Here is a 26926-nt window from a genome sequence, read left to right as displayed (position 1 = left end):
CGTGTTATTTCGCAATTTTGAGCGATACTTGTGTGGATCATTATATTCTACTTTTAAAACATCTTTCTAACCATATGCATTTCATAACAAACGGTTACAAACGCTTTTGTAGACCAACTCGTCCGATCCAATGCAACGTGTCTCTTTAATAAAGAGGATACTTTCTGCCTCACTGCAGAATCTGAACTTTTAAAGCTTACACCATTTGTAATGCCACTTACATGTATATATAGAAAAGGATTAAAATGTACACAATGATTTTAACACCATAACAACAATTTATAAAGAAAGAGTTTTATTTTTGTTTTAAGCAACCTATGATATTAAGTTTTGATTCTGTCGTCGGTATCTCTTTGAGACAACACCCACAATGTCAATAATATTTACCCCAGTTTTTGCAGTGTATTCTTATGTGACCATCATTTTAAACTTGATATTCCATGCGCTTTTCTGTTAGAGCAAGCCCATCGGAAATATAGAATGCTCAGTTCCAACAAAAGCCAACAGTCGCATCGGAATCAAAACAGCACTGTGAAGTATTTTAAGACTTCTATCAATGTATTGTATTTGTTTGCTTGATCGAAAACGAATCCTGTAGGTAACAGATGCGTCTGGATTTGTAGACAATTTACAAATCATCGGAAGAAGTGTTGTGTTGTAGGATGATTAGCTAATTGTTGTCAAGTAATATGTTCTTGTAAAAATGAATACAATAATTATTATTAGAGCCAAAGGCTTCTATGGAGTCAGGGGGGGGGGTCAAAATCTCAAGTAGCCTACTATTAAACAAAAAATTAATCAATTTCTGTTTTTAATTTGAAGAATTTTTGTATTTATTAATATCGTTATTACTGTTCTCCGTACATTTCCCCAGTTTATGATTATAAATATTTGTTTTATAGATATTACTTATTAACTTCATGGATGGAAATCCTTATTGTATTCAGTAGTTGTAATGCTAAAGTTTAAAATGTAATAATTTCATAACATTGCATTGGTGTATGTTTTAGGAAAACAAAATTTTTCCCCGGACCTTTTTAATATTTAGGTCTTTTATTTTAGGTCTTTAAGTTCATCCTCAGCAAAACGTCATGTGTAATGAAGGGGAATAGTTAACTACGTAGTTAAATTATACCCGTTAACTATGCCGGGCGGGGGGGGGGGGGGGGGGGGGGGGGTAAACAATTTAGCTCTGACTTTGAAACTTTTAAAACCCATCAACAAGTGGAAATGAATGACAGCATACATAATTAGTGAGGCTTTTATTTCTTTGTATGAGACTCAATCTGATGTGAACGGTCCATAGTGATGAATATTCATTATGAAGTATCAAACGCCATTCATAATGCAGTGTCATCCAATACTCGCGGGTTGAACACATTCAAATACAAGTGATGTTTGGAGTACAAAGGGTACAAGAATAATATACAAAATAAACAAAGCTTATAGTATTGGCTGCTCTCAGTGAAAAAAAAAACCTGTTTTGGGCTCAGAACAATGTGTATTATTCACTTATATTGCTCTTTTAAATGGTCACTTGTCTTTTATTCGTAAAACGGAGGTAAAAATTCATTGCACTTTTAACTGCGCATTGTTGTTTGATGAATGCACGTAAATGCAAGAAAATTATACTTAAAGTAACAGTAGTGTTGCCGTTGAAGTGTATTTAGTAGAAACGTTATTTGTGTTATTTATGAAAAACAATCTTTTAAATTTAAGATAACAATGTAGTAAAGAAATTCTTTCGGTGTGATTATATCTGGTAATAATTGAACTGCTTATCAAGAAAAATAACATTGAAAGAAACTAGCATGACCAAAACGTGAGACCCATTGAGTTACTGGTCCATGTTGATGAGTCGCTTCACGACTTTTTTTTGGGAAAATATAAGGGTTTTTGAAATCGTTCAATGTGTATATATACCGTAAAAAGTTCATTGGTCGCGTTTCTTTTTTTTTTAGATATCGCCGAAAATCCGGGCGATTATGTCCTTGCAAAAATAATGGGCGGGCAGGCACATCCTGAGAGAGATTACTGTAAGTAACGCTTCTCAGATTCAAATTTTGGTGGATAAACAACTGATATTAAAATAGTCCACAACTAATTTATATCACTATAAAGTGATGAGTAAGTTTGTACTGCCATGATTAATTTTTAAGAGTGATCACTGTTTTCTTTGTCAGATACTGTGAGCGCTCTCTAAGTGCTGAATATTGTTGCTTTTACTTGATTACCAAACGTTCATTCCTTTCAAATAAAAATAGAGGACCACAGATGGCCAAAATTGTTCCTAAACATAATTTACAAAGTATTAAATCAAAAATTTAGTGATAAGTAATAATGTATATGAATGTTGTGCTTGTGTTCACAATTTAAATAAAATTGCACAAAACCCACTTGTTTGTGTTAAAGAGTAAATTAATGCCCGGGGTCATCACTCAGGCAATGTAGAGTCTGAACATAACAATCCGCGCACTGTATCTAATTTGTCCCCGTTGATACTCTAACATGATCTTTGATTTAAATTCACCGTACACCTTTGGTAATTACCAAAGAACAGTCTTCTCACGTGGTGTATCTCAACCAATGCACAAATAACAAACCTGGTCGTCGAAGTAGCGAGATAATTATAGAAGAAAAAACACTTTTTTTCCCCGAAAATTACGTTTCTTCAGAGGGAGCCGTTTCCCACAATGTTTTACACTAGGCCTATCAACAGTTCTCTCCATTACTTGTTACCAAGTAAGTTTTTATGCTTAATATCAATTATTTTGAGTAATTACCAATAGTGTTCACTGCCTTTAAAATTGATATCGAACAAATTTTGGCGAAAATTCATTATAATTATCTCATATTATAAACAAATATATAAGTATATATCCACAAAAAATAACACTGAAAAAAGAAAGAAGATAATGCGGGTTTTCAAGTTACATAATAGGCCTACATTTTTTAGTACCCGATGACGCTTTTATCGGTTGGTTTTAACGCGCAAGGGGACAGGAATTAGTTTCGGATTATTTCTGAAGGTTGAATATACCTTTAATTTACATGGGGTTGTGGTGGGTTGTGTGCCTGCGCCTGATTAGGACTATACGTGAACACCCAGTAATTTAATATGCCGCCACCTAGCGTTACAAAGTCTCCAACTGGTGTATACACCAATTCAGGCGCGCAGTGTTGAGCACCGTGCGCCATTGCTGAGGTGTACATGTGCTTAGTTTTGTGCACAAAGACATGAGGAAATCATGTTCCTTTTCACTCTTTCTGGAAATTTACTGATATACTAATGAAGAGCACTGACTACAAAATTTGCAACTAAATAGAAACCGAATCATCTTGAAAACGGTGCTTGTCTTAGGTGAATTAGAGGGAAAAGACTCGGAAACTGCATAATATAGTCACTAAAATTAGATTTTTTTTTCAGAATTTCAGTATTTTCGTTTGTGCTTAATTTAAAAAAAATGGCAAGAATGTAGTTTATCGTTATAGGCATGCAGCCATGTCAGAGAAATCGCATAGATTGTCGAGAAAGACATTAAATTTCCATAAAAAGAAAACAGAAACATGATTTCCTTATGTCTTTGTGCACAAAACTTGGCAAATGTTTCCTCAGCAATGGCCGCGGTAATCAACTTTTGAGCGCCCGGTGCGCGCCTGAATTAGTGTACACGGGTTTAGCCTGAGCATCTGACGTCACGCTTCGAGGCTCGTGATAAAGACAGGGGCCCAGTTTGTAATACGGGTGTTCAATTTTATTAAAATAAATCATTATTTTACTGTTATCTGTATAGCATGCAATCACCTAGGCTACACATTTAACCGGCACCTGTAATGAATTCCCCGGTATATCGGTGAATTTCATCCATCGCTCATGCTGCCTTTTGATTGGTCTGTGCTTCTTCAAAGGCAACGCCCAAAGTCAGCTCCAAGCAGAGATTGTACTCGAAAAGACCACGAGACTCCAGTATGCCAGATTGCTGGCTGGGAAGGAATCGTCTTTCGTGTGTCGCAGTTACCGATAAAACTGTGTGAGTTTTACACGTTGTTGATTTTTCTATCCGCTGTGTTTATTCTATGAATATTCATTGGAGGATTTGGCCTAACTTACTGGTGTCTGGGACGCCAATTGAAAATGGAAGATGCACAGCACGCAGTGGGTTAGCTTCATTACTGCTGTGGTTATCGGTAAGTCAAACTTTATATTTATGTAAATGGGTTTAAAAAGCAATGTTGCATTTTAATGTTGTCTGATTTGAAAGTGATTCCATTATTAATTTTGTTCAATCTCCACATAGTTAATTATCCCCTCATACCGGAGCATGCTTGCGAAGTTATCAGGATCGCGTAAAATACAAATGTCCCGGTTTCTAGCAAATATCGCATTCTAATATAAGACAAGTAATAGTACATTTGAACGATTCTTCAGTTGAATTTATACCGACCGTTTTTCTTTATGAAAAAAAATAAAATATCAATCCAATATTTTACCTTTTTACTATACATAGGGTCTGCATTTACACAGAGTGGACACGAAAATTCGTTTTTTTTCTTGTTCAATATAGCCTTTCTGCAAATTCCATGTCAGACCAACGCACTTTTTTACCTCATGTCTTCCGATTTTGATAAAAATTGCTGTGATTGTAGGTCCTTATGAGCAATGAATGCACAGCAATTTTTAGCCCGATCGGACTTACCATGTGGTCAGGGCGGAAACCACTAAAATCTGACATTTTGAGGGTAAAATACCACCTTTTTGGTAAAAATATGTCATAACCATGTCAATTCTCATCACATATATGCAAATTTGGTATCAAAATGATGAGAATTGCATGCGCAAATCAGTTCTTTTGTCAAAAATAAATTTTCTGAAATGTAGGTCACTGTAATCTTTAATATGTTATCGTGACCTTTGACCCAGTTTTTGAAATAATGTATCAATCCAAAAATCAATGAAATAAATATCTCTTGATAGAACATGTTTTCCTCTATCACAATCAACCAAGAAACAACTGGGCTCTTCAAAATTTACAATGTTATTACCATTTGTGTACAGTTGTTAGGTCACAAACTAGTCAATTTATATACTTTACATAATAAATCCACCAACAAACCTCACTCTTCTGTTTCTAAAGTTACTTAAAGAGTTCATGGTTTGCGATTTGTTTCTTGTTGAGGGCTGATGTGGTTTAACCAGAATCAGAATTTAAACTATCAGTAGTGACACACCCAGGATTTATTTATTATTATTTTTTTTTTTGGGGGGCCACATTTTCCCCAAAAATTTCTTTCGAAGATTGTAAAACAAAAAATCAAAACAAATCAAACAAACAAATTGAATACCTTGGAGGGGCTGGGATCAATCCCCCAGACCCATCGTCCCCCACCCCCCCCCCCCTGACGGGTGCACCACTGTGATTATTAGTGATCCCAGTTAGAGATTACATCAAGGTTGAGATGGAGAAGCTGTCTGCCTTTCTTCAGTAGATCACAAAATTATGCAGTCTTACTTTAACCCCCTGTGATGAATCTTGAACAACAAATTAATGCATAGTAACTTTCTGAGAAATCCTCAAGAACAATTTGTTCACCATGCTGCAACTCTGACTTCAGTGCCCATTTTAATAGAGCTGCTCAGCAGCAGATTTTGTGCTAACTGTGCGATTTCCATTTAACCGTATAGCACACGAAAAGGCATGCTAACCTTCCGATGAAGTCAGAGTTGCAGCATGGTGACATTTTTTGTTTACCATCTTGGAAAGCATTTTGTTTCAGAAAAATGCCCTCCCCCCCCCCACCCCCCTCCACCCACAACCAAAATTAAATCCAGGGTGCGTCACTGCTGGTATTTTAAAGTATGATTCTGGTTAGACCACATCAGCCCTCAACATGAAAAAATCCCAAACCAATATCAATTTTAGTAACTTTGGAAAGTTTTTTATTTTTATTTATTTATAAAGTAAAGTACATGTATAAATTGACTAATTTGTAACCTACCAACTGTACAAAAATAGTCTTGATGTTGTAAATTTTGAAGAGCCCAGTTGTTTCTTAGTGGATTCTGATATATGATTTTCATTTCATTGCCTTTAGATGATGCGTTATTTAAAAAATTGGGTCAAAGGTCACGATAACATATTAAAGATCATAGTGACTTGTAAAAAAATAGTCATAAACTTGTAAATGTTGAAGAGCCCAACTGTTTCTTAGTGGATTCTAAAAGAGGAAGACATGCTCTATCAAATGATTTTTATTTCGTTGATTTTTGGAATGATACATTATTTCAAAAACGGGGTAAAAGGTCACGATAACATATTAAAGATTACAGTGACCTTTTATTTTTGAAGAAAGAATCGATTTGACCATGCAATTCTCATCAATTTGATACCAAAATTGCATATATGTGATAAAAATTGACATGGTTATGACATATTTTTACCAAACAGGTGGTATTTTACCCTAAAAATGTCAGATTTTAGTGGTTTCTGCCCTGACCACATGGAAAGTCCGATCGGGCTGAAAATTGGTGTGCATTCATTGCTCATTAGGACCTACAATCACAGCAATTTTTATCAAAATCGGAAGACATGAGGTAAAAAAGTGCTTTGGTCTGACATGGAATGACCCATATAGTCCTCCTGCAATGGGGGTGTGTAAAACGGCTTTATGATCATTATATGGAATTCTTGCTTTTTTTCCTTTTTCGAAATAATCCTTTTAAAGGGAACATGCAGGGACAAATTAGGAATGCTACACAGTTAAAATAATTAAAAGAATATAGAGTTTGTTATTAGAGGACTGTCTTGCTTTATTCTACTACCGCGGAGTGGATTATCGGGGGTTCGAACCCCCCGAGAGTCCACTCCGCGGTAGTAGAATAAAGCAAGACAGTTCTCTAAGAACAAACTCTACCTGGCAAGTAGATACACACATGGTGTTACCGCAAACCCAATATATTGATACCTCACCACGCAATGTCTCAAATCATTTATAATTATAAGAATGATAGAAACAATTTTACAATTGAGAACATTGTGAAGTTTGATGGCCTTTTAATTAACCTTGGACAATTTGATTGGATTCATGTAAATGTTAGAGTCTTTGCTCTGAAACCTAAAATGTTTGTTCTGCTCATTTTGGTTAATTTTTATGTAGACATTTTTTAATGGGAAGTTTTCTACCATGACAAATTTTAGACGCCCTACTTTTGAAATAGTGTTTTTAAACTATTATTTGACAAGAAAAATTAGGGAAGCAGAAGGCAAAAGTTTAAAATTATGTATGTATTTTCTTTTTTTCTATAAAAGATAAAAAATATATAATAATTTCCCCCCTTATCTGTTGTATATTTTCTCTTGGAAAACAACTAGTCCCTTTGTGTATACTGGCTATAACCTTTACGATTTAAATAGAATTAATTTCGCTCAACTAGTTCTCGCCACTGTGCCAACCTTAATTGCGGGGAAAATAATCTTGAGAACGGAAGGTACAATAAAATCGTACGAAAGGCTGAATAATTATCAGGAAACTATAATATCATGATGCCTGAGTAACCACATTGCTAAGCAACACCCAATGATAAATGATTACCAACAAAACAACACCATACACCGCGTGCCCGTATAACTAAAGTTGTAAAAACCGGGCCACACGGTCACTTCCTAAAATATTATAGTTGCCTTACAATGAAACAAAGAAGCGCTGGCAGACTTTCAAAAAACACCCCTATATCAAAAGTGGATCACACTTAATTTTAAAAAACAATTTCTAAAAGGGTAAATAATATATGAAAGAACAAACTCTACTTTTTTTCCCTTTAAATGTTCAGGTGCTTCAAATGTACCCTCTTTTCATTACTTAAATAAAAAAGTGCCACCTTTAAAAACAAATCTTTGATTTTTATAGGAACCCTGTCTCAAATATTTGAAAGAGAGAAAGTGAAATCTGCTACTAAATGTTGTCGATGTCAACAATACATTTTCAATCAAGCAATCTCACTGATTTTCAAATGGTTTTCAACCATTGATCAAATCAGCGGCATGTGATGTTGAACGTACGTTATAGTGTAAACCAAAGGCGACACCAGGGTATTGTTAGGGGAGGGGGGGGGGGGGCACGACACACACACAACTTTGAGCCTAAGGGATGCACCCCCAATAAAAAAACAGAAAATTAATTACAAGTCTCAGAAAATGTTAAAGTGTCACATATTGTGTGTTATTTGTCAAACTAACAGGATAACTTTACAATCACATACATGCAGTAAAACACGTTATTTAATTGCATGACTCTCTTTTTCTACATGTACTTATTGTGATCGACTGTTATAATCAGCGTTTTGGTGGACTGAAACCTAAAATGTTTGTCCTGCTCATTTTGGTTAATTTTCATGTAGACATTTTTTAATGGGAAGTTTTCTACCATGACAAATTTTAGACGCCCTACTTTTGAAATAGTGGTTTTAAACTATTATTTGACAAGAAAAATTAGGGAAACGGAAGGCAAAGGTTTATCTGTTGTATATTTTCTCTTGGAAAACAACTAGTCCCTTTGTGTATACTGGCTATAACCTTTACGATTTCAATAGAATTAATTTCGCTCAACTAGTTCTCGCCACTGTGCCAAACTTAATTGAGGGGAAAATAATCTTGAGAACGGAAGGTACAATAAAATCGTACGAAAGGCTGAATAATTATCAGGAAACTATAATATCATGATGCCTGAGTAACCACATTGCTAAGCAACACACAATGATAAATGATTACCAACAAAACAACACCATACACCGCGTGCCCGTAACTATAGTTGTAAAAACCGGGCCACACGGTCACTTCCTAAAATATTATAGTTGCCTTACAATGAAACAAAGAAGCGCTGGCAGACTTTCAAAAAACACCCCTATATCAAAAGTGGATCACACTTAATTTTAAAAAACAATTTCTAAAAGGGTAAATAATATATGAAAGAACAAACTCTACTTTTTTCCCTTTAAATGTTCAGGTGCTTCAAATGTACCCTCTTTTCATTACTTAAATAAAAAAGTGCCACCTTTAAAAACAAATCTTTGATTTTTATAGGAACCCAGTCTCAAATTTTTGAAAGAGAGAAAGTGAAATCTGCTACTAAATGTTGTCGATGTCAACAATTATTTTTAAATTAAATTTAATAAACATTGCTTCTTTTTGTTTAAGCATCCTGGTATGGGTTCGCATCAGTTACAGCATTTAGTTGCAGCTTCGGGAGGGAACCGAACCCCAAGGAGAACGGCATTCTACGATGGGTCATGCCGTTAAATCACCGCCTTCGATGCCAGTGTACCAGCATCTACCCTGGGGGCATGAACACGTATACACCCGAGAGAGGGTTTGATCCGTTTTACACAGATCACCCTCTCTTCACAGACCTAAAGATAGAAATTGACAACTACTTCGAGTGTGAAAGTGAGTATCTTAGGTAAAGATAAACAAATTGGATACCATTGTCTGCACCAATCAGTTTCAACATTGAACAAAAAACGAATCGATAATTTACTTAACTCTGAAGAGCCTTTCATTAAACTTTGTCTCATGTCCGTTGCACTAGCAAGTTCTGCTTGATGACGTTTTCATAAATTGTATTACCGCCTTAAAGGTCATTGTAAATGTGACCCACTTTCGATCGAAATTATTTTTTTCTCCCATAGCTTTCGTATTTTTCGCCAAACTAGCATAAACTTTGCAAAAAAAAAAAAAAAAAAAAAAAAAAACGCTCACTAAACGCGAAATTAGATTATTTATTTCTCATCAAATATGAAATTCCAGACAGAAATATTTCAAGAGATGTTTTATACTATCATTATCATTGGTTCTATGTGAATCTGTGATCTTCGTGGTTTTTGTTTCTTACCACTTCAGTAGCGTTATGAAGGTACGGTACAAAACATCGTCTTAGAAAGATATTATATTATTATAATATCACTATTAACATTTATACTGACTACCATTCTCAGATTGTTCACTGACGTGTGCACACGGCGGTAGATTCATAGACGATCCATGCCATTGTTCGTGTGCTCAAAACTGGGCCGGCAAAACATGTACTGGTAAGTATTGCGGGCACAACTTAGTAAGAACGTAATGTGGAATCCTTGATACTAGATAAGCAAACAGACTGACTAGACAGGCTCTTATCTTGATGGACATAACGCATGTTTCCCCCCAAAAATTGTGAATGGAATCTGAAAGCAAGACCCTATTGTTTTAATTATGTTTCTTAAAGACACTGAAAACTATTGGTAAGTTGTCAAAGACTATGCCTCACAGTCGGTGTATCTCAACATATGCATAAAATAACACACCTGTTAAAGTTTTAGCTCAATCGGTCGTTGAAGTTGCGAGATAATAATGAAAGAAAAAACACCCTTGTCACACAAAGTTGTGTGCTTTTAGATGCTTGATTTCGAGACCCCAAATTCTAAATCTGAGGTCTCGAAATCAAATTCGTGGAAAATTACTTCTTTCTCGAAAGCTACTTCAGAGGGAGCCGTTTCTCAGAATGTTTTTTACTACCAACCAATTCCCATTACTCGTAATCAAGTAAGGTTTTAAGATTATTTTGAGTAATTACCAATAGTGTACACTGCCTTTAATTGATACAGAGTGTGCCTTGACTACCCAAGACTGTGCCAATGACGGTTCGCTCAATTACGCAACCTGCACGTGTGATTGCCCATGGTATTGGAAGGGAAACACCTGTACTGGTGAGTATGATCTTCATTGTTCTCATGTATAGCCAAAGATTGGTAAATACTTGAAAATTAATGATCATATCAAATTTTGGTGAGAAGCACTGCGGCTGACTTTGAAAATTGATACGTCAAAGAATGGTTTCGAAATGATTGCTCGGCCCCAAACATTCGATTCTATAAAACAACGAATTCATCTATCGTTTCTGGGTTGATGAGGGTTGATGCCCAGTTGTGGCCAGGTATGCGGTTGGTACCCGCTGTCACATCGTAAAGTATTGATGGATTTGATGTTCTTTAAACAGATGAAATTAAAATTGTAAATAATTGTTGGGTAAGGGACTGTAAAATATGAATTGGGGTTGCAACGGTCAAAAACTTAATTTCCTCTAGAATTAGTTTTTTTCGTGGACCTTTCCCCCAAAACTATATCAAACGGGACAATAAAACAAAGATTGCTTTGTTGCCATTGCAACAGCCGATTTACTACTTCAGCCGGTTTCGCCACAATTGTGAGCTCACTGTGAATTGTACATGTTTTTCATGAATACAGAGTGTGCATTACAAACCAATGATTGTGCGCATGACGGCTCGCTCAATGACGCAGCCTGCACGTGTGATTGCCCAAGGAACTGGAAAGGAATCACATGTACTGGTGAGTATGATCTTCATTGTTCACATATATGTTATAAAGTGGTAAACACGCCAATAATAATGATCATATCAACTTTTGGTGATAATAAGAACTGCGGCTGATGACCATTTTGAAAATTGATACTTCGAAGATTGGTTTCGGAAACTATTGCTCACCCCAAACATTCGGTTACTGAAACTCTACGAATTTATCTATCGTTTCTATTGCGGCCATAGATGCGGTTGGTACCCGCTGTCACATCGCATTGATTTGTGGTCTTGTTAAGTTACGCGAGCGTTTGTTGTTGACTATCTCGAGCAAAAATCGTGGTTGGAATCCTACTGATATTACATCTTGCTCTGTGTCTATCCTTGTCATCTTTTTATAAAAACAATAAACTTTTTAAAGTGATGCAGTACCCCACAAAGCTCTACAACAATAAACTAACATTACTGATTGTCTTTACTAAACATGGCCACAAATCCAGCAGTCCAGTCTTTATGGACGGACGTTAAAGCCTCGAAATGCTGTTAACAAATTATTTACCCTTTGCAGAGTGTGCATTGACAGACTGTAAGAATGATTGTGTCCTCGATAAAACAACCTGCACGTGCACATGTCACGAACCCTGGATGGGAAAAACCTGCGATATTGAGTTCATTTCATTTTTTATTTTTTTGTTTTACAAGTTTGCGTTCCGTATATCAAATTGGTGCATAATTATTATATTATTTGTTTGTTTAAGAAGAAAACACAATTTGTCAAACAATAAAAGAGTAAGGGACTGGGTGGCCGCAGTCAACAATTAATTTTCTTCTAGCTTTCATATTTCGTGGACCTTTCTCGAAAAATGTAATACGTGAACATTTAAAACTAAAAACATGCTTCGTTGCCAAGGCATAATTATTCTTACAAGGCAGTGGACACTATTGGTAATTACTCAAAATAATTATCAGCATAAACATCACTTGGTGATGGCAGTGGACACTATTGGTAATTAGTCAAAATAATGATTATTTGGGAGAGGTTGATAGTATAAAACATTGTGAGAAACGGCTCTCTCTGAAGTGACATAGTTTCGAAAAAGAAGTAATTTTCCACGAATTTGATTTCGAGACCTCAAGTTTAGAATTTTGAGGTCTCGAAATCAAGCATCTGAAAGCACAAAACTTCGTGTGACAAGGTTGTTTTTCTTTCATTATTATCTCGCAACTTTGACGACCTATTGAGCTCAAATTGTCACGGGTTTGTTATGTTATGCATATGTTGAGATACACCAAGTGAGAAGACTGGTCTTTGACAGTTATCAACAGTGTCCGGTGTCTTTAACAAAAATGTTTACAAAATTCTGTTGAGAAACATGGAGCTGCCGACCATCTTTAGAATTGGTACTTTGAAGGGATTTGATTTGAATATTGTGCATAAACTAACTAACTGTGAGAATGGTGGTACGCTCAATAAATCAGAGAGTATTTCTTCCTCGCTGCATTAGGGTGTTAAACTTACCGTCAACGTTTTCACGAAGTAGCTCTCTACGTGCTTAAAGCCATTGGACACTTTCGGTAAACAGTATTGTACAAAGGCCCCCCACTTCGTGTATCACATCTTATATACAAATTAACAAGCCTGTGAAAATTTGAGCTCAATCGGTCGTTGAAGTTGCGAGATAATAATGAAATAAAAAAACACCCTTGTCAACACAAAGTTGTACGCTGTCAGATGCTTGATTTCGAGAAATCTGAGGTCTCGAAATCAAATTCGTTGAAAATTACTTCTTTCTCGAAAGCTACATTACTTCAGAGGGAGCCATTTCTCAGAATGTTTTATACTACCAACCACTCCCCATTACTCGTAATCCAGTAAGGTTTTATGATAATAATTATTTTGATTAATTACCAACAGTGTCCACTTTGCCTTTAATTGATACAGAGTGTGCCTTGACTACCCAAGATTGTGCCAATGGCGGCTCGCTCATTGACTCAACCTGCACGTGTGATTGCCCAATGAACTGGAAGGGAAACACCTGTACTGGTGAGTATGATCTTCATTGTTCTCATGTATAGCCAAAGATTGGTAAATACTTACCAAAATTTATGATCATATCAAATTTTGGTGAGAAGCACTGCGGCTGATTTTGAAAATTTATACGTCAAAGAATGGTTTCGGAAATGATTGCTCGGCCCCAAACATTCGATTCTATGAAACTACGAATTCATCTATCGTTTCTGCATGGGTTGATGAGAGTTAATGCCCGTTGGCGGCCAGAGATGCGGTTATAATTCGATAAACACTGTTTATCGCCGATACCCGCTGTCACATCGCAAAGTATTGATGGATTTGATGTTCTTGTAAAACTTCTTCAACAGTTTGTTGTTGAATGTCTCAAGCAAAAATTGAGGATGGAATCTTACTGATATCCCATCTTGCAATGCGTCTTAGAACCTTGTCGTCTCTTTTATAAAAACAAGAAACTTCCACAAGAAAAGCCACAAGAATATAAAGCAATAAACTATAACATAGCTGGTGGCTTTACTAACATAGACTCATTGCAGCAGTCCAGTCATGGACGGAATTACATCCACGAAATGCTGTTAACAATTATTTACCCGAAAAAGAGATAATTTGTTTCTAGATTGTGAATTGACTGTCTGTGAGAATGGCGGAACGCTCCATGAAACAACCTGCACGTGTCTATGCAAGGAACACTGCGGATTTTTGAGCTGTCAAAGATTGTATATTTTCATACTTACTCTCTAAATGCAAAATAGTGAAAAGGCACTATTTGAAGAGCCATATGAAGGACAACTCCTTTTCGAGTGGTCTTTCACTCTTTGAGACTGAAGTTTGCATCTTTTTGAGTGATTTTTTCACTCTGTCCTGGAGTGAAACCCCTCTAAAAGAGTGAAATAACCACCACTCTTTTTAAAGAGCCATTTGATGAGGGACAACTCAAATGTAAAGAGTGGTGTTGTTTACTCTTTTACACTTAAAAGGCAGTGGACACTATTGGTAATTACTCAAACTAATTATCAGCATGAGCATCACTTGGTGATGGCAGTGGACACTATTGGTAATTAGTCAAAATAATGATTATTTGGGAGAGGTTGATAGTATAAAACATTGTGAGAAACGGCTCTCTCTAATAGCTCGCTGAAGTGACATAGTTTCGAAAAAGAAGTAACTTTCCACGAATTTGATTTCGAGACCTCAAGTTTAGAATTTTGAGGTCTCGAAATCAAGCATCTGAAAGCACAAAACTTCGTGTGACAAGGTTGTTTTTTTCTTTCATTATTATCTCGCAACTTTGACGACCTATTGAGCTCAAATTGTCACGGGTTTGTTATGTTATGCATATGTTGAGATACACCAAGTGAGAAGACTGGTCTTTGACAGTTACCAATAGTGTCCGGTGTCTTTAACTAAAATTTTTACAAAATTCTGTTGAGAAACATGGAGCTGCCGACCATCTTTAGAATTGGTACTTTGAAGGGATTTGATTTGAATATTGTGCATAAACTAACTAACTGTGAGAATGGTGGTACGCTCAATAAATCAGAGAGTATTTCTGCCTCGCTGCATTAGGGTGTTAAACTTACCGTCAACGTTTTCACGAAGTAGCTCTCTACGTGCTTAAAGCCATTGGACACTTTCGGTAAACAGTATTGTACAAAGGCCCCCACTTCGTGTATCACATCTTATATACAAATTAACAAGCCTGTGAAAATTTGAGCTCAATCGGTCGTTGAAGTTGCGAGATAATAATGAAATAAAAAAAACACCGTTGTCAACACAAAGTTGTACGCTGTCAGATGCTTGATTTCGAGAAATCTGAGGTTTCGAAACCAAATTCGTTGAAAATTACTTCTCTCTCGAAAGCTACATTACTTCAGAGGGAGCCATTTCTCAGAATGTTTTATACTACCAACCCCTCCCCATTAGTCGTAATCCAGTAAGGTTTGATGATAATAATTATTTTGATTAATTACCAACAGTGTCCACTTTGCCTTTAATTGATACAGAGTGTGCCTTGACTACCAAAGATTGTGCCAATGGCGGTTCGCTCATTGACTCAACCTGCACGTGTGGAAATTTATACGTCAAAGAATGGTTTCGAAATTGAGCTGTCAAAGATGTTATATTTTCATACTTACTCTCTAAATGCAAAATAGTGAAAAGGCACTATTTGAAGAGCCATATGAAGGACAACTCCTTTTCGAGTGGTCTTTCATTCTTTGAGACTGAAGTTTGCATCTTTCTGAGTGACTCCTATCCTGGAGTGAAACCCCTCTGCACAGTCGCTGGATGGTTTATAAAGCCACGAAACAAATTAACCAATATTTACATTAGAGACATTTTTGTTTTCAGAGTGCGCATAATTATGGGTAGAAAGATGTTGTAAAAGTAGAATACAATGATCTACACAAACATGCCTCGAAATTGCGTGGTTTTCTTTTTACCTCGTTGACTAACGCGGTTGGCCATTTATTAAGAGTCAAATCTTTAACCATATGCATTTCATAACAAACGGTTACAAACGCTTTTGTAGACCAACGTGACCGATCCAAGGCAACGTGTCTCTTTAATAAAGAGGATACTTTCTGCCTCACTGCAGAATCTGAACTGTTAAAGCTTACACCATTTGTAATGCCATTTACATGTAGATATAGAAAAGGATTAAAAATGTACACCATGATTTTAACACCATAACAACAATTTATAAAGAAAGAGTTTTATTTTTGTTTTAAGCAACCTATGATATTAAGTTTTGATTCTGTCGTCGGTATCTTTTTGAGACAACACCCACAATGTCAATAATATTTACCCCAGTTTTTGCAGTGTATTCTTATGTGACCATCATTCAGTAATACATGTACTGGTGTTTCCCCCCTGCAAACTGCCATCGCGGCAAAGGAAGATCAGTTACAAAACATTTTGAAACTGGTATAAACAAAATGGCGGCCGTAAACTCCCGCCGTTTATGTGAACCACCCGGGCGGCCATTAGCCTGAGAAAAAGGGGGTAAACATATTCTTAAACCAATAACATGATAAAACTTGGTCTAGGATTGTTAACGGTGGATAAATATTCAGTAATCAAATATCACAAACAACATACACTTTATTTGTGTTTCACCACGAAATATGTAAAATCTTTTGATCGCCTTTCTTAACATAGTTATAATCTCCGGTAATTGTCGTTACTGACATGAACTTGGCAGCTTATACTTATCTAAAAAAATTTGGTAATAACCAGAAATGGGTGAAATGTTATTTCATTTACAATTTACGTTGTTTGGGACATAATTTTTGTTAATGAATACAGAGTGTGCATTGGCTCCCGAATGTTTGAATAAAGCGTAAAGCCACGAAATGTTGCTAGCAAATATAAACCTTTGAGACATTTATTTTCAGAGTGTGCATTGACTGGCTGTGAGAATAACGGTACTCTCGATGCAGCAACCTGTACGTGTACATGCCTGAAACAGTGGATGGGAATTACCTGTACTGGTGAGTAGGATGTCTCTTATTATTTTCATGTTCATAGATTGAGTTCCTTATTCCAAATTGGTGATTATCTGTTTCATCCTTATTGCTCAAGACGAAAAAAGAAAAAAAATCTTCCAAATAATTTTAACCGTTTGTACCTGATGATGAGAGTACTTCTGCCCCACTGCAAAGACCGGGGTGTTCAAATTTTTACAATTTGGGTGTTTCATGGATACACAAACAGGAATCACAGGTACACCTTAGGGTGTTCAAACAACCTATATTTCTACAGAACAGGTTGTTCGACGTGATAAGAGCATGGTTTTGTGCACTCGCTAACATCGCTCCAACTGGAGGGGTTGCACCGAGATAAACATAAAATTTGACATATGCCGTTTTCGAAACCACGGCTCGGGTTTGCGGGCTTCGGCTTCGTCTACCCTCATGTGCGAAGCCGCTATAAGGACAGCACACGCTTTATAAATATCCGGCAGCCAAAGCTGTTGTTTCAAAAAAGTCCATATTTTTTTTCTGAGCCTGCGGAGTTAAAACAACAACTTCATTATGATGCCGAAAGTGATCTAAGAGCCAACCCGCTTTAGGCGGGGTCACACAGGCCTCGATAACGAGAACGAAAAAGAGAACAATAAAAATGCACGCCCTTGATTAGTTGAATGAGCGTTGGCGTTTTCTGCGTGGATCATTTCCACCATGAATCGAGGGCGTGCATTTTTACCGTTCTCGTTACCGTTCTCGTTTTCGTTCTCGTTATCGGGGCCTGTGTGACAAGGCCTTTAGCGTCGTTATCGTTATCGTTTTCGTAATCGCTACAGTGTGATACAGCCTTTATGGACTGTGGTAATCCACGGATGTTGCTCAATATGTTTATGTTTTCCTCCTTAATGTTTTTATTTCATTCTATAGAGACCAGACACTACGATTGCCAAGACTATTTTAAGGCTAACTCTGACAGTACGACTGGTGTTTACACTATTTACACATCGAAGTATCCACAAGGCCTTGACGTATACTGCGACATGAATTGGTGGTCAGGATCAATTGTAAGTTCCTCCTCCATCAACAATTTTACAAAAAGAGACTTAGCAGCACATTTATATTCCAGTTGCTGAGAGTTGTCATGCTCAATATTTCAAAGAATGTGGTCTCTTACGAGAATTTGAATTAAACTCAAAAATGAATCAAACTCGTCAAATTGAATCGTCAATTGAATCAAACTCGTCAAAAAAATTGTTTATAAAAACAACTGTGTTAAATTCATTAAATTATGTGTGAATATCTTTACGTCAACACGTCAACATATAGCCGGGAGTCAATACCTGATAACATTTGAGTCCGCCAACTTCAAATCCGCCCCAAATTAAAGCGATTACCAATTCATGAATACTCTCTTAACAGAGCCTCCCATTGTTTAATTTGCCACAAATTAAAAAACAATCGATAGGTTGATCAATAAAACATTGTCCTTTTAAAGTATCCGTGTGAATACAACGTTAAGAAATTAAAACATTGTGGACCTAAAATACGGTTACACAAGATTTTTTTTTTTTTTTTTGGAAATGGTGTTTAATCACCACAATAATACCTTGGTTAAATTTGTTAATTGAGTTTGATGGTGCTTCTGTATTCTTCATTTTGAAGGTTATCCAGAGGCGTTCAAGTGGTGACTTGAAGTTCACCCGCGGATGGGATGAGTACAGGGATGGATTTGGTGACCTGAGCAGTACAGGAGGACATTGGCTGGGAAATGAGAAGGTCCGCAAGTTAACTGAGGATCAAAACACCAAGTGGGAGATTCAAGTCAAGGTTTGGGATTCCGGAACGCATCAGTGGAGTGATATAATTAGTAATTTTCGCCTCTCGGGTGAAAATTACACCCTTCATGTTGACGGTTCAGTGGACTGCGGAAACGGTAAGCAGAATCTTTCTTATTCAATCACCAGACTCGTATTTTATATTTATTCTGTGGACGCTGACCCTGTCGAGATCCCGACACAATGCTCCTTACAAACATGAATTATAGGCAGAACCCACCACCATTTTCATAATAATTTTTGTTTAAACATTACTTTTAAATATGAACAAAACTTTTCAAAAAATTGTTCCCAACCATCAACTCAACTAAGACACGTGCAAACCAATGTTGTTCCATTCATTTAGGTTGTGTAATTTTGTCTGCAAATGGCTTAGCAGGATCTTTCTCATTCAATCACTTTGCCCGTAGACTTGTTCTTAATTTGACGAATTTGTACACTTGTTTCACGGACGCTTGTTGATTGAGATCCCGCCATAATACACCCTATTGATTACAAAAGCAACCCTTCAAACTTTCAATATTAATTTTTCCGTATAGTTCTACCCTTTTTTTCATCAGCAAAACCTGTTTTATTGTCTGTAAAATTTGCAAACCAACGTTGTTGCATTTACTCAGGTGGTGTATTTTTCTCTGCACATGGCAAGCCATTCTCAACACACGACAGAGACAACGATGGCGACGATAGGAAGAACTGTGCCGAGGAGTCGAATGGAGGCTGGTGGTTTGATGGTTGTGATGCTGGATCGAACGGAGGAGAGATTAATCTTAATGCCGAGTATATATCTGATGGTATTTCAATCGCACCCTGTGAGCCACTTTACTATAGAAATACCAGGCTTAAAATCAAACGCATGTCAGGAGAAACTCAAACATTCACACCCTAAAGCAAACCCCAAATTGCCATAGAATCCTGATTTTAAACTTGCTATTCCATGCGCTTTTCTGTTAGGGCCAACCCATCGGAAATATAGAATACTCCGCAAAAAAAAACAAAAAAAAAACAACAGTCGCATCGGAATCAAAACAGCACTGTGAAGTATTTTTAGACTTCTATCAATGTATTGTAATTGTTTGCATGATCGAAAACGAATCTCGTAGGTAACAGATGCGTCTGGATTTGTAGAAAATTTACAAATCATCAGAAGAAGTGTTGTGTTGTATGATGATTAGCTAATTGTTGTCAAGTATAGTATGTTCTTGTAAAAATGAATACAATAATTATTATTAGAGCCAAAGGCTTCTATGGAGTCGGGGGGGGGGGTCAAAATTTCAAGTAGCCTACTATTAAACAAACAATTAATCAAATTTCTGTTTTTAATTTAAAGATTTTTTTTATTTATTAATCTCGTTATTACTGTTCTCCGTATATTTCCCCAGTTTATGACTATAAATATTTGTTTTATAGATATCAATTATTAACTTCATGGTTGGAAATCCTTATTGTAATCAGTAGTTTTAATGCTAAAGTTTAAAATGTAATAATTTCATAACATTGCATTGGTGTATGTTTTAGGAAAAGAATTTTTTTTTCCGGACCTTTTTAATATTTAGGTTTGTTATTTTAGGTCTTCAGCAAAACGTCATGTGTAATGAAGGGGAATAGTTAACTACGTAGTTAAATTATACCCGTTAACTATGCCGGGGCGGGGGGGGGGGGGGGGGGGGGGGTTAAACAATTTAGCTCTGACTTTGAAACTTTTAAAATCCATGAACAAGTGGAAATGAATTACAGCATACATAATTAGTGAGGCTTTTATTTCTTTGTATGCGACTCAATCTGATGTGAACGATCCATAGTGATGAATTATTCATTATGAAGTATCAAACGCCATTCATAATTCAGTGTCATCCAATACTCGCGGGTTGAACACATTCAAATACAAGTGATGTTTGGAGTACATAGGGTACAAGAATAATATACAAAATAAACAAAGCTTTTAGTATTGGCTGCTCTCAGTGAGAAAAAAAAAAAAACTGTTTGGGCTCAGAACAATGTGTATTATTCACTTATTTTGCTCTTTTAAATGGACACTTGTCTTTTATTCGTAAAACGGAGGTAACAATTCATTGCACTTTTAACTGCACATTGTTGTTTAATGAATGCACGTAAATGCAAGAAAATTATACGTAAAGTAACAGTAGTGTTGCCGTTGAAGTGTATTTAGTAGAAATGCTATTTGTGTTATTTATGAAAAACAATCTTTTAAATTTATGATAACAATGTAGTAAAGAAATTCTTTCGGTGTGATTATATCTGGTAATAATTGAACTGCTTATGAAGAAAAATACCATTGAAAGAAACTAGCATGACCAAAACGTGGGACCCATTGAGTTACTGGGCCATGTTGATGAGTCGCTTCACGACTTTTTCTTACGGGAAAATATAAGGGTTTTTGAAATCGTTCAATGTGTATATATACTGTAAAAAGTTCATTGGTCGCGTTTTTTTTTTTTATAGATATCGCCGAAAATCCGGGCGATTATGTCCTTGCAAAAATAATGGGCGGGCAGGCACATCCTGAGAGAGGTTACTGTAAGTAACGCTTCTCATATTCAAATTTTGGTGGATAAACAACTGATGTTAAATAGTCCACAACTAATTTATATCACTATAAAGTGATGAGTAAGTTTGTTCTGCCATGATTCATTTTTAAGAGTGATCACTGTTTTCTTTGTCAGATACTGTGCGCGCTCTCTAAGTGCTGAATATTGTTGCTATTACTTGATTACCAAACGTTCATTCCTTTCAAATAAAATAGAGGACCACATATGGCCAAAATTGTTCCTAAACATAATTTACAAAGTATTAAATCAAAAATTTAGTGATAAGTAATAATGTATATGAGTGTTGTGCTTGTGTTCACAATTTAAATAAAATTGCACAAAACCCACTTTTTGTGTTAAAGAGTAAATTAATGCCCGGGGTCATCACTCAGGCAATGTAGAGTCTGAACATTACAATCCGCGCACTGTATCTAATTTGTCCCCGTTGATACTCTCACATGATCTTTGATTTAAAACACCGTACACCTTTGGTAATTACCAAAGAACAGTCTTCTCACGTGGTGTATCTCAACCAATGCACAAATAACAAACCTGGTCGTCGAAGTAGCGAGATAATAATAGAAAAAAAACACCTTTTCCCCCCCGAAAATTACGTTTCTTCAGAGGGAGCCGTTTCCCACAATGTTTTACACTAGGCCTATCAACAGTTCTCTCCATTGCTTGTTACCAAGTAAGTTTTTATGCCTAATATCAATTATTTTTAATTACCAATAGTGTTCACTGCCTTTAAAATTGATATCGACCAAATTTTGGCGAAAATTCATTACAATTATCTCATATTATAAACAAATATATAAATATATATCCACAAAAAATAACACTGAAAAAAAGAGAGAAGATAATGCGGGTTTTCAAGTTACATAATAGGCCTACATTTTGTAGTACCTGATGACGCTTTTATCGGTTGGTTTTAACGCGCAAGGGGAAAGGAATAGTTTCGGATTATCTCTGAAGGTTGAATACACCTTTAATTTACATGGGGTTGTGGTGGTTGTGTGCCTGCGCCTGGTTAGGACTATACGTGAACACCCAGTAATTTAATATGCTGCCACCTAGCGTTACAAAGTCTCAAACTGGTGTATACACCAATTCAGGCGCGCAGTGTTGAGCACCGTGCGCCATTGCTGAGGTGTACATGTGCTTAGTTTTGTGCACAAAGACATGAGGAAATCATGTTCCTTTTCACTCTTTCTGGAAATTTAATGTTTTCCTCGACGACTTACACAATTTCCTTAACAGGACATCATGATATATTGAAGATCACTGACTACAAAATTTGCAACTAAATAGAAACCGAATCATCTTGAAAACGGTGCTTGTCTTAGGTGAATTAGGGGGAAAAGACTCGGAAACTGCATAATATAGTCACTAAAATTAGATTTCTTTTAAAGAATTTCAGTATTTTCCTTTGTGCTTAATTAGCTATGTCAGAGAAATCGCATAGATTGTCGAGAAAGACATTAAATTTCCATAAAAGAAAAATGAGTTCCTTCTGCTTTGTGCACAAAACTTGGCAAATATTTCCTCAGCGATGGCCGCAGTAATCAACTTTTGAGTGCCCGGTGTGCGCCTGAATTGGTGTACACGGGTTTAGCCTGAGCATCTGACGTCACGCTTCGAGGCTCGTGATAAAGACAGGGGCCCAGTTTATAATACGGTTGTGCAATTTTATTAAAATAAATCATTATTTTACTGTTATCTGTATAGTATGCAGTCACCTAGGCTACACATTTAACCGGCACCTGTAATGAATTCCCCGGTATATCGGTGAATTTCATCCATCGCTCATGCTGCCATTTGATTGGTCAGCGCATCTTCAGAAGGCAATGCCAAAAGTCAGCGCCAAGCAGAGATTGTATTTGAAAAGACCACGAGACTTCAGTATGCCAGATTGCTGGCTGGGAAGGAACCGTTTTTTTCGTGTGTCGCAGTTATCGATAAAACTGTGTGACTTCTACGCGTAGTTGTTTTTCTATGCGCTGAGTTTATTCATTGAACGTTCATTGGAGGATTTGGCGTAACTTACTGGTGTCTAAGACGCCGATAGAAACGGGAAGATGCACAGCACGCAGTGGGTTAGCTTCATTACCGCTGTGGTGATCGGTGAGTCCAAATTCAAAGCTTTGAAAATAATATTCGTAGATCGTTCATTACTTGTTTTCTTTCGAATAAGGAACGCGGTAGCCCAACACTCCTTCGGAATGCGAAGACTTGACAATCTAGTACATGTTTCTTAAGGGAGGATAAAACTTTGTTAACTGCTCCAAAATAATTGACAATACAAACATACTTGGTATTTACCTCATTGCTAGTCAGTAAGTGTACACCAAGTGCATTTCGTACAAGGATACTTCAAGCCAAACTATTTTGATTTAAGTTATATAGTGAAGTCCATGTGAGATTAAGATTCACTTCGTACAAGTGCACGTCTATTCCCCCGAGTGACTTTGAGTGACCGGAAGACGGACCTTTTCCCCGAGGCCGAAGGGAAAGCAAAAAAAAATTCTTATAAATATGCATATTTTTTTATACCAACTTTCATAACAATTGTTCAGCACAATTGGTTCCAATATATACCAACTTGATGTCTAACTAAAAAGTAATTTCTCACTCAAATAATTTTTTATTTGAATTGGAATTCAAGCATCTGAAAGCACATATTTTCGTGTGACAAGGGTGATTTTTCTTCCATTATTCTCTCGCAACTTCGACGACCAATGAGTTCAAATTTTCATAGGTTTATTATTTCATGTGTATGATGAGATACACCAAGTGAAAAGACTGGTCTTTCACAATTTTCTAAAGATGTCAAATGCCTTTAAATTATTTTACAAACAGTTCCTTTAAAGCAGTCCTGGTTTGTTTGAAACACGTTCTCCCTATTCTAGAATCCAAAAGGGAAATTGTTAATAGGAAATCAATAACCTCATGCGTGGGAGTTTATGACGTCGGGATTTAAAGCTCTTTATACAGTCAAGTGTTTTGTGTCCCATCTTTTTCATTGGGTGAATAGTGAGTAGTTGCTGTTATTTCATTTCATATTTTATTTTTTGTTACTGTTTTCTCTCTATTTACTTTAAGTCTCAGAGCTAATAGAGAGAAGGTTGTTGTTGATGTGCCATGTCTATTTTTTAATATTTATTAGGTTATTCTCCTCAATTTTTTTTTAATCATGGTTGTGCAATAATTTGTTGCCATCTTTAATTTGCCATCCTCTTTGTGATTTTGTTTTGCCTTTTATAATATGTCTTTGTCTTCTTCGGTTGTTTGCCTGTGGTTGTGCTTGTCCCTTGTCTTTCGGGGTTGATTGTGAACAAGGGTCACCACTTTAGTAGACCTGTGTGCCTGTTCGGGGTTTCCCTTTTGCACCGATGTAAAAAAAATGTGCAATGAAGGTAATAAAATCAAATCAAATAATAATAAAATATTACACAATTTTGTTCTTCTTTTCTTCTTTAGAATCACTGTGTACATTTTAGTTCTTTTTATGGTTTACAATTTCTAACAATGTTTTTATAGACTTATTAGTATAAATAGTTTTAGACTTCTTCATGTTTATGATGCGAGAACATTTCGGTAACCTTTTTTAATTCCGGGCATTTATGTCCCAGGCCTGGCCTTTGTCTTGTAAAAGTACCATTTTGCATGTCTTTTTTTCATGCTTTTATTACAACGGTAACGCTCCTTACACTCAAATTGTGGGGCAAAAAATTAGTTATTTTTACATAACCACTTACTATAAGAAATGGAATAATTTTGAAAATGCTTTGTTCTATCAAACACTGTTGTACATGCTTTCAACCAACAGTTTGCATTGACATGAATGTTAAGAGTGATGTACCGAACGTAAAAATCTCTATATGGTAAAATGAAAGCTTCTTATCATGACCCGTCTGACAATCTGATAAGCTATAAAAAGATAAGTATCGGCCAAGGCTGTGAAGGAGGAACAGAGAACGTGTGTACAATCAAGGGAAAATTACTGTGTTTGATTTTGTGACGGTCAGAGGCAGCTTTATAGAACAATGTTGTCCATCAATAGGGCTTGGTGGAGCAAAATACCATACACATTGAGGTGTAGAAGCAGTGAATAATACAATTACAGTTTTTCATTTTCATCAGGGGAGAGGGCACATATGGCCAACTTAGAACTGATGTTTGCATTTTTGTTATATACCTTTAAGTGTAGGCCCGTTAACCGTGTAAGGGAGGGGAGCCCCCCCCCCCCCAAAAAAAAAAAAAAAAAAAAAAAAAAAAAAAAATATAGGCACCCCCGAACAAAGATATTGACAAAATTGGGAGACCACCAACATAGGGCTAGATAACTCAGTTGGTAGAGCGCCGGCACGTTAAACCGGGGGTCGTTGGTTCAAATCCCGCTCTAGTCAATTTTTCTTTGTTCAATCCAAAATCATTTAAAAAAATGTACCCAGTCAGTTTCCCTTGTGGTTTATTATTTGATATATATATATACATATATCAACATTTGCCCCCCAAACATATTATTTCCTGATTACGGGCCTGACCTTGAATTTTTCCCATTGACATCAGTGTAACAAAACCGAGGCTGGAAAAAAAATAATAATAGCCCGGTTCCCCTTTGCACAATTATTATTAGCATTCATTATTGTTATTTGATTCAAGGAACATGGCCAAGATGGAAAAAGCATGACTAACCCACTAGTCCCTGCACCGCCCGAGTTTCTGAAAACCAATTTTTTAAGATTCTTGCAGTAAACAACTGGAATCGTAGTTCAATTTTTTAAAGATAGCTTAATATTTATGCACAAGTTTTTACCCTTTCGGTAATGTTTTTATACGGGTGTGCGATGATAAATATAAATTGATATGATACTTTTACATGTATGATAAATGCAGCCACCTACTCATCGTTCTCGGTGCGTGCGTTTAATTTTCCGGACTATCATGAATCCCCTGTCACGCTGTCATTTTATTGGTCGGCGCATCTGCAGAAGGCAACGCCCAAAGTTCATCACAGCGCCAAGCAGAGATTGTACTTGACAAGACCACGAGACTCCAGTATGCCAGATTGCTGGCTGTGAAGGAGTCGCCTTTCGTGTACAACTGTGTGAATTTAAGGCGTTGTTGTTTTTCTATATTCGCTGTGTTTATTCATTGAACATTGGAGGATTTGGCGTAACTTACTGGTGTCTAAGACGCCGATAGAAACGGGAAGATGCACAGCACGCAGTGGGTTAGCTTCATTACCGCTGTGGTGATCGGTGAGTCCAAATCCAAAGCTTTGAAAATAATATTCGTAGATCTTTCATTACTTGTTTTCTTTCGAATAAGGAACGCGGTAGCCCAACACTCCTGAGCAGGATTGCGAAGACTTGACAATCTAGTACATGTTTCTTAAGGGAGGATAAAACTTTGTTAACTGCTCCAAAAATTATTGACAATACAAACATACTTGGTATTTACCTCATTGCCAGTCAGTAAGTGTACACCAAGTGCATTTCGTACAAGGTATACTTCAAGCCAAACTATTTTGATTTAAGTTATATAGTGAAGTCCATGTAAGATTAAGATTCACTTCGTACAACTGCACGTCTATTCCCCGAGTGACTTTGAGTGACCGGAAGACGGACCTTTTCCCCGAGGCCGAAGGGAAATCAAAAATGTTCTTATAAATAATACATATTCTTTTTAGGGTTTACAAT

At 36.5% G+C, this 26926-nt stretch overlaps 1 protein-coding gene across 1 annotated transcript; it reads left to right on the top strand.

The window, feature by feature from the left end:
- Positions 1-3953: 3953 nt before the first annotated feature.
- Positions 3954-19924, top strand: LOC117291010 (fibroleukin-like). The gene is made up of 9 exons (XM_033772606.1): positions 3954-4188; positions 9192-9440; positions 9989-10081; positions 10637-10738; positions 11277-11378; positions 16769-16864; positions 17768-17904; positions 18503-18773; positions 19293-19924. Exons 1-9 carry the CDS (start codon positions 4143-4145, stop codon positions 19559-19561), a joined length of 1365 nt encoding a protein of 454 aa, XP_033628497.1. The 5' UTR covers positions 3954-4142; the 3' UTR covers positions 19562-19924.
- Positions 19925-26926: the final 7002 nt, after the last annotated feature.

The sequence above is a fragment of the Asterias rubens genome, chromosome 5, assembly GCF_902459465.1.
Source record: "Asterias rubens chromosome 5, eAstRub1.3, whole genome shotgun sequence".
Taxonomy (NCBI): Eukaryota; Metazoa; Echinodermata; class Asteroidea; order Forcipulatida; family Asteriidae; genus Asterias; species Asterias rubens.
The sequence above is the reverse complement of the archived record's forward strand: the minus strand, read 5'-3'. Positions and strand labels throughout refer to the sequence as shown.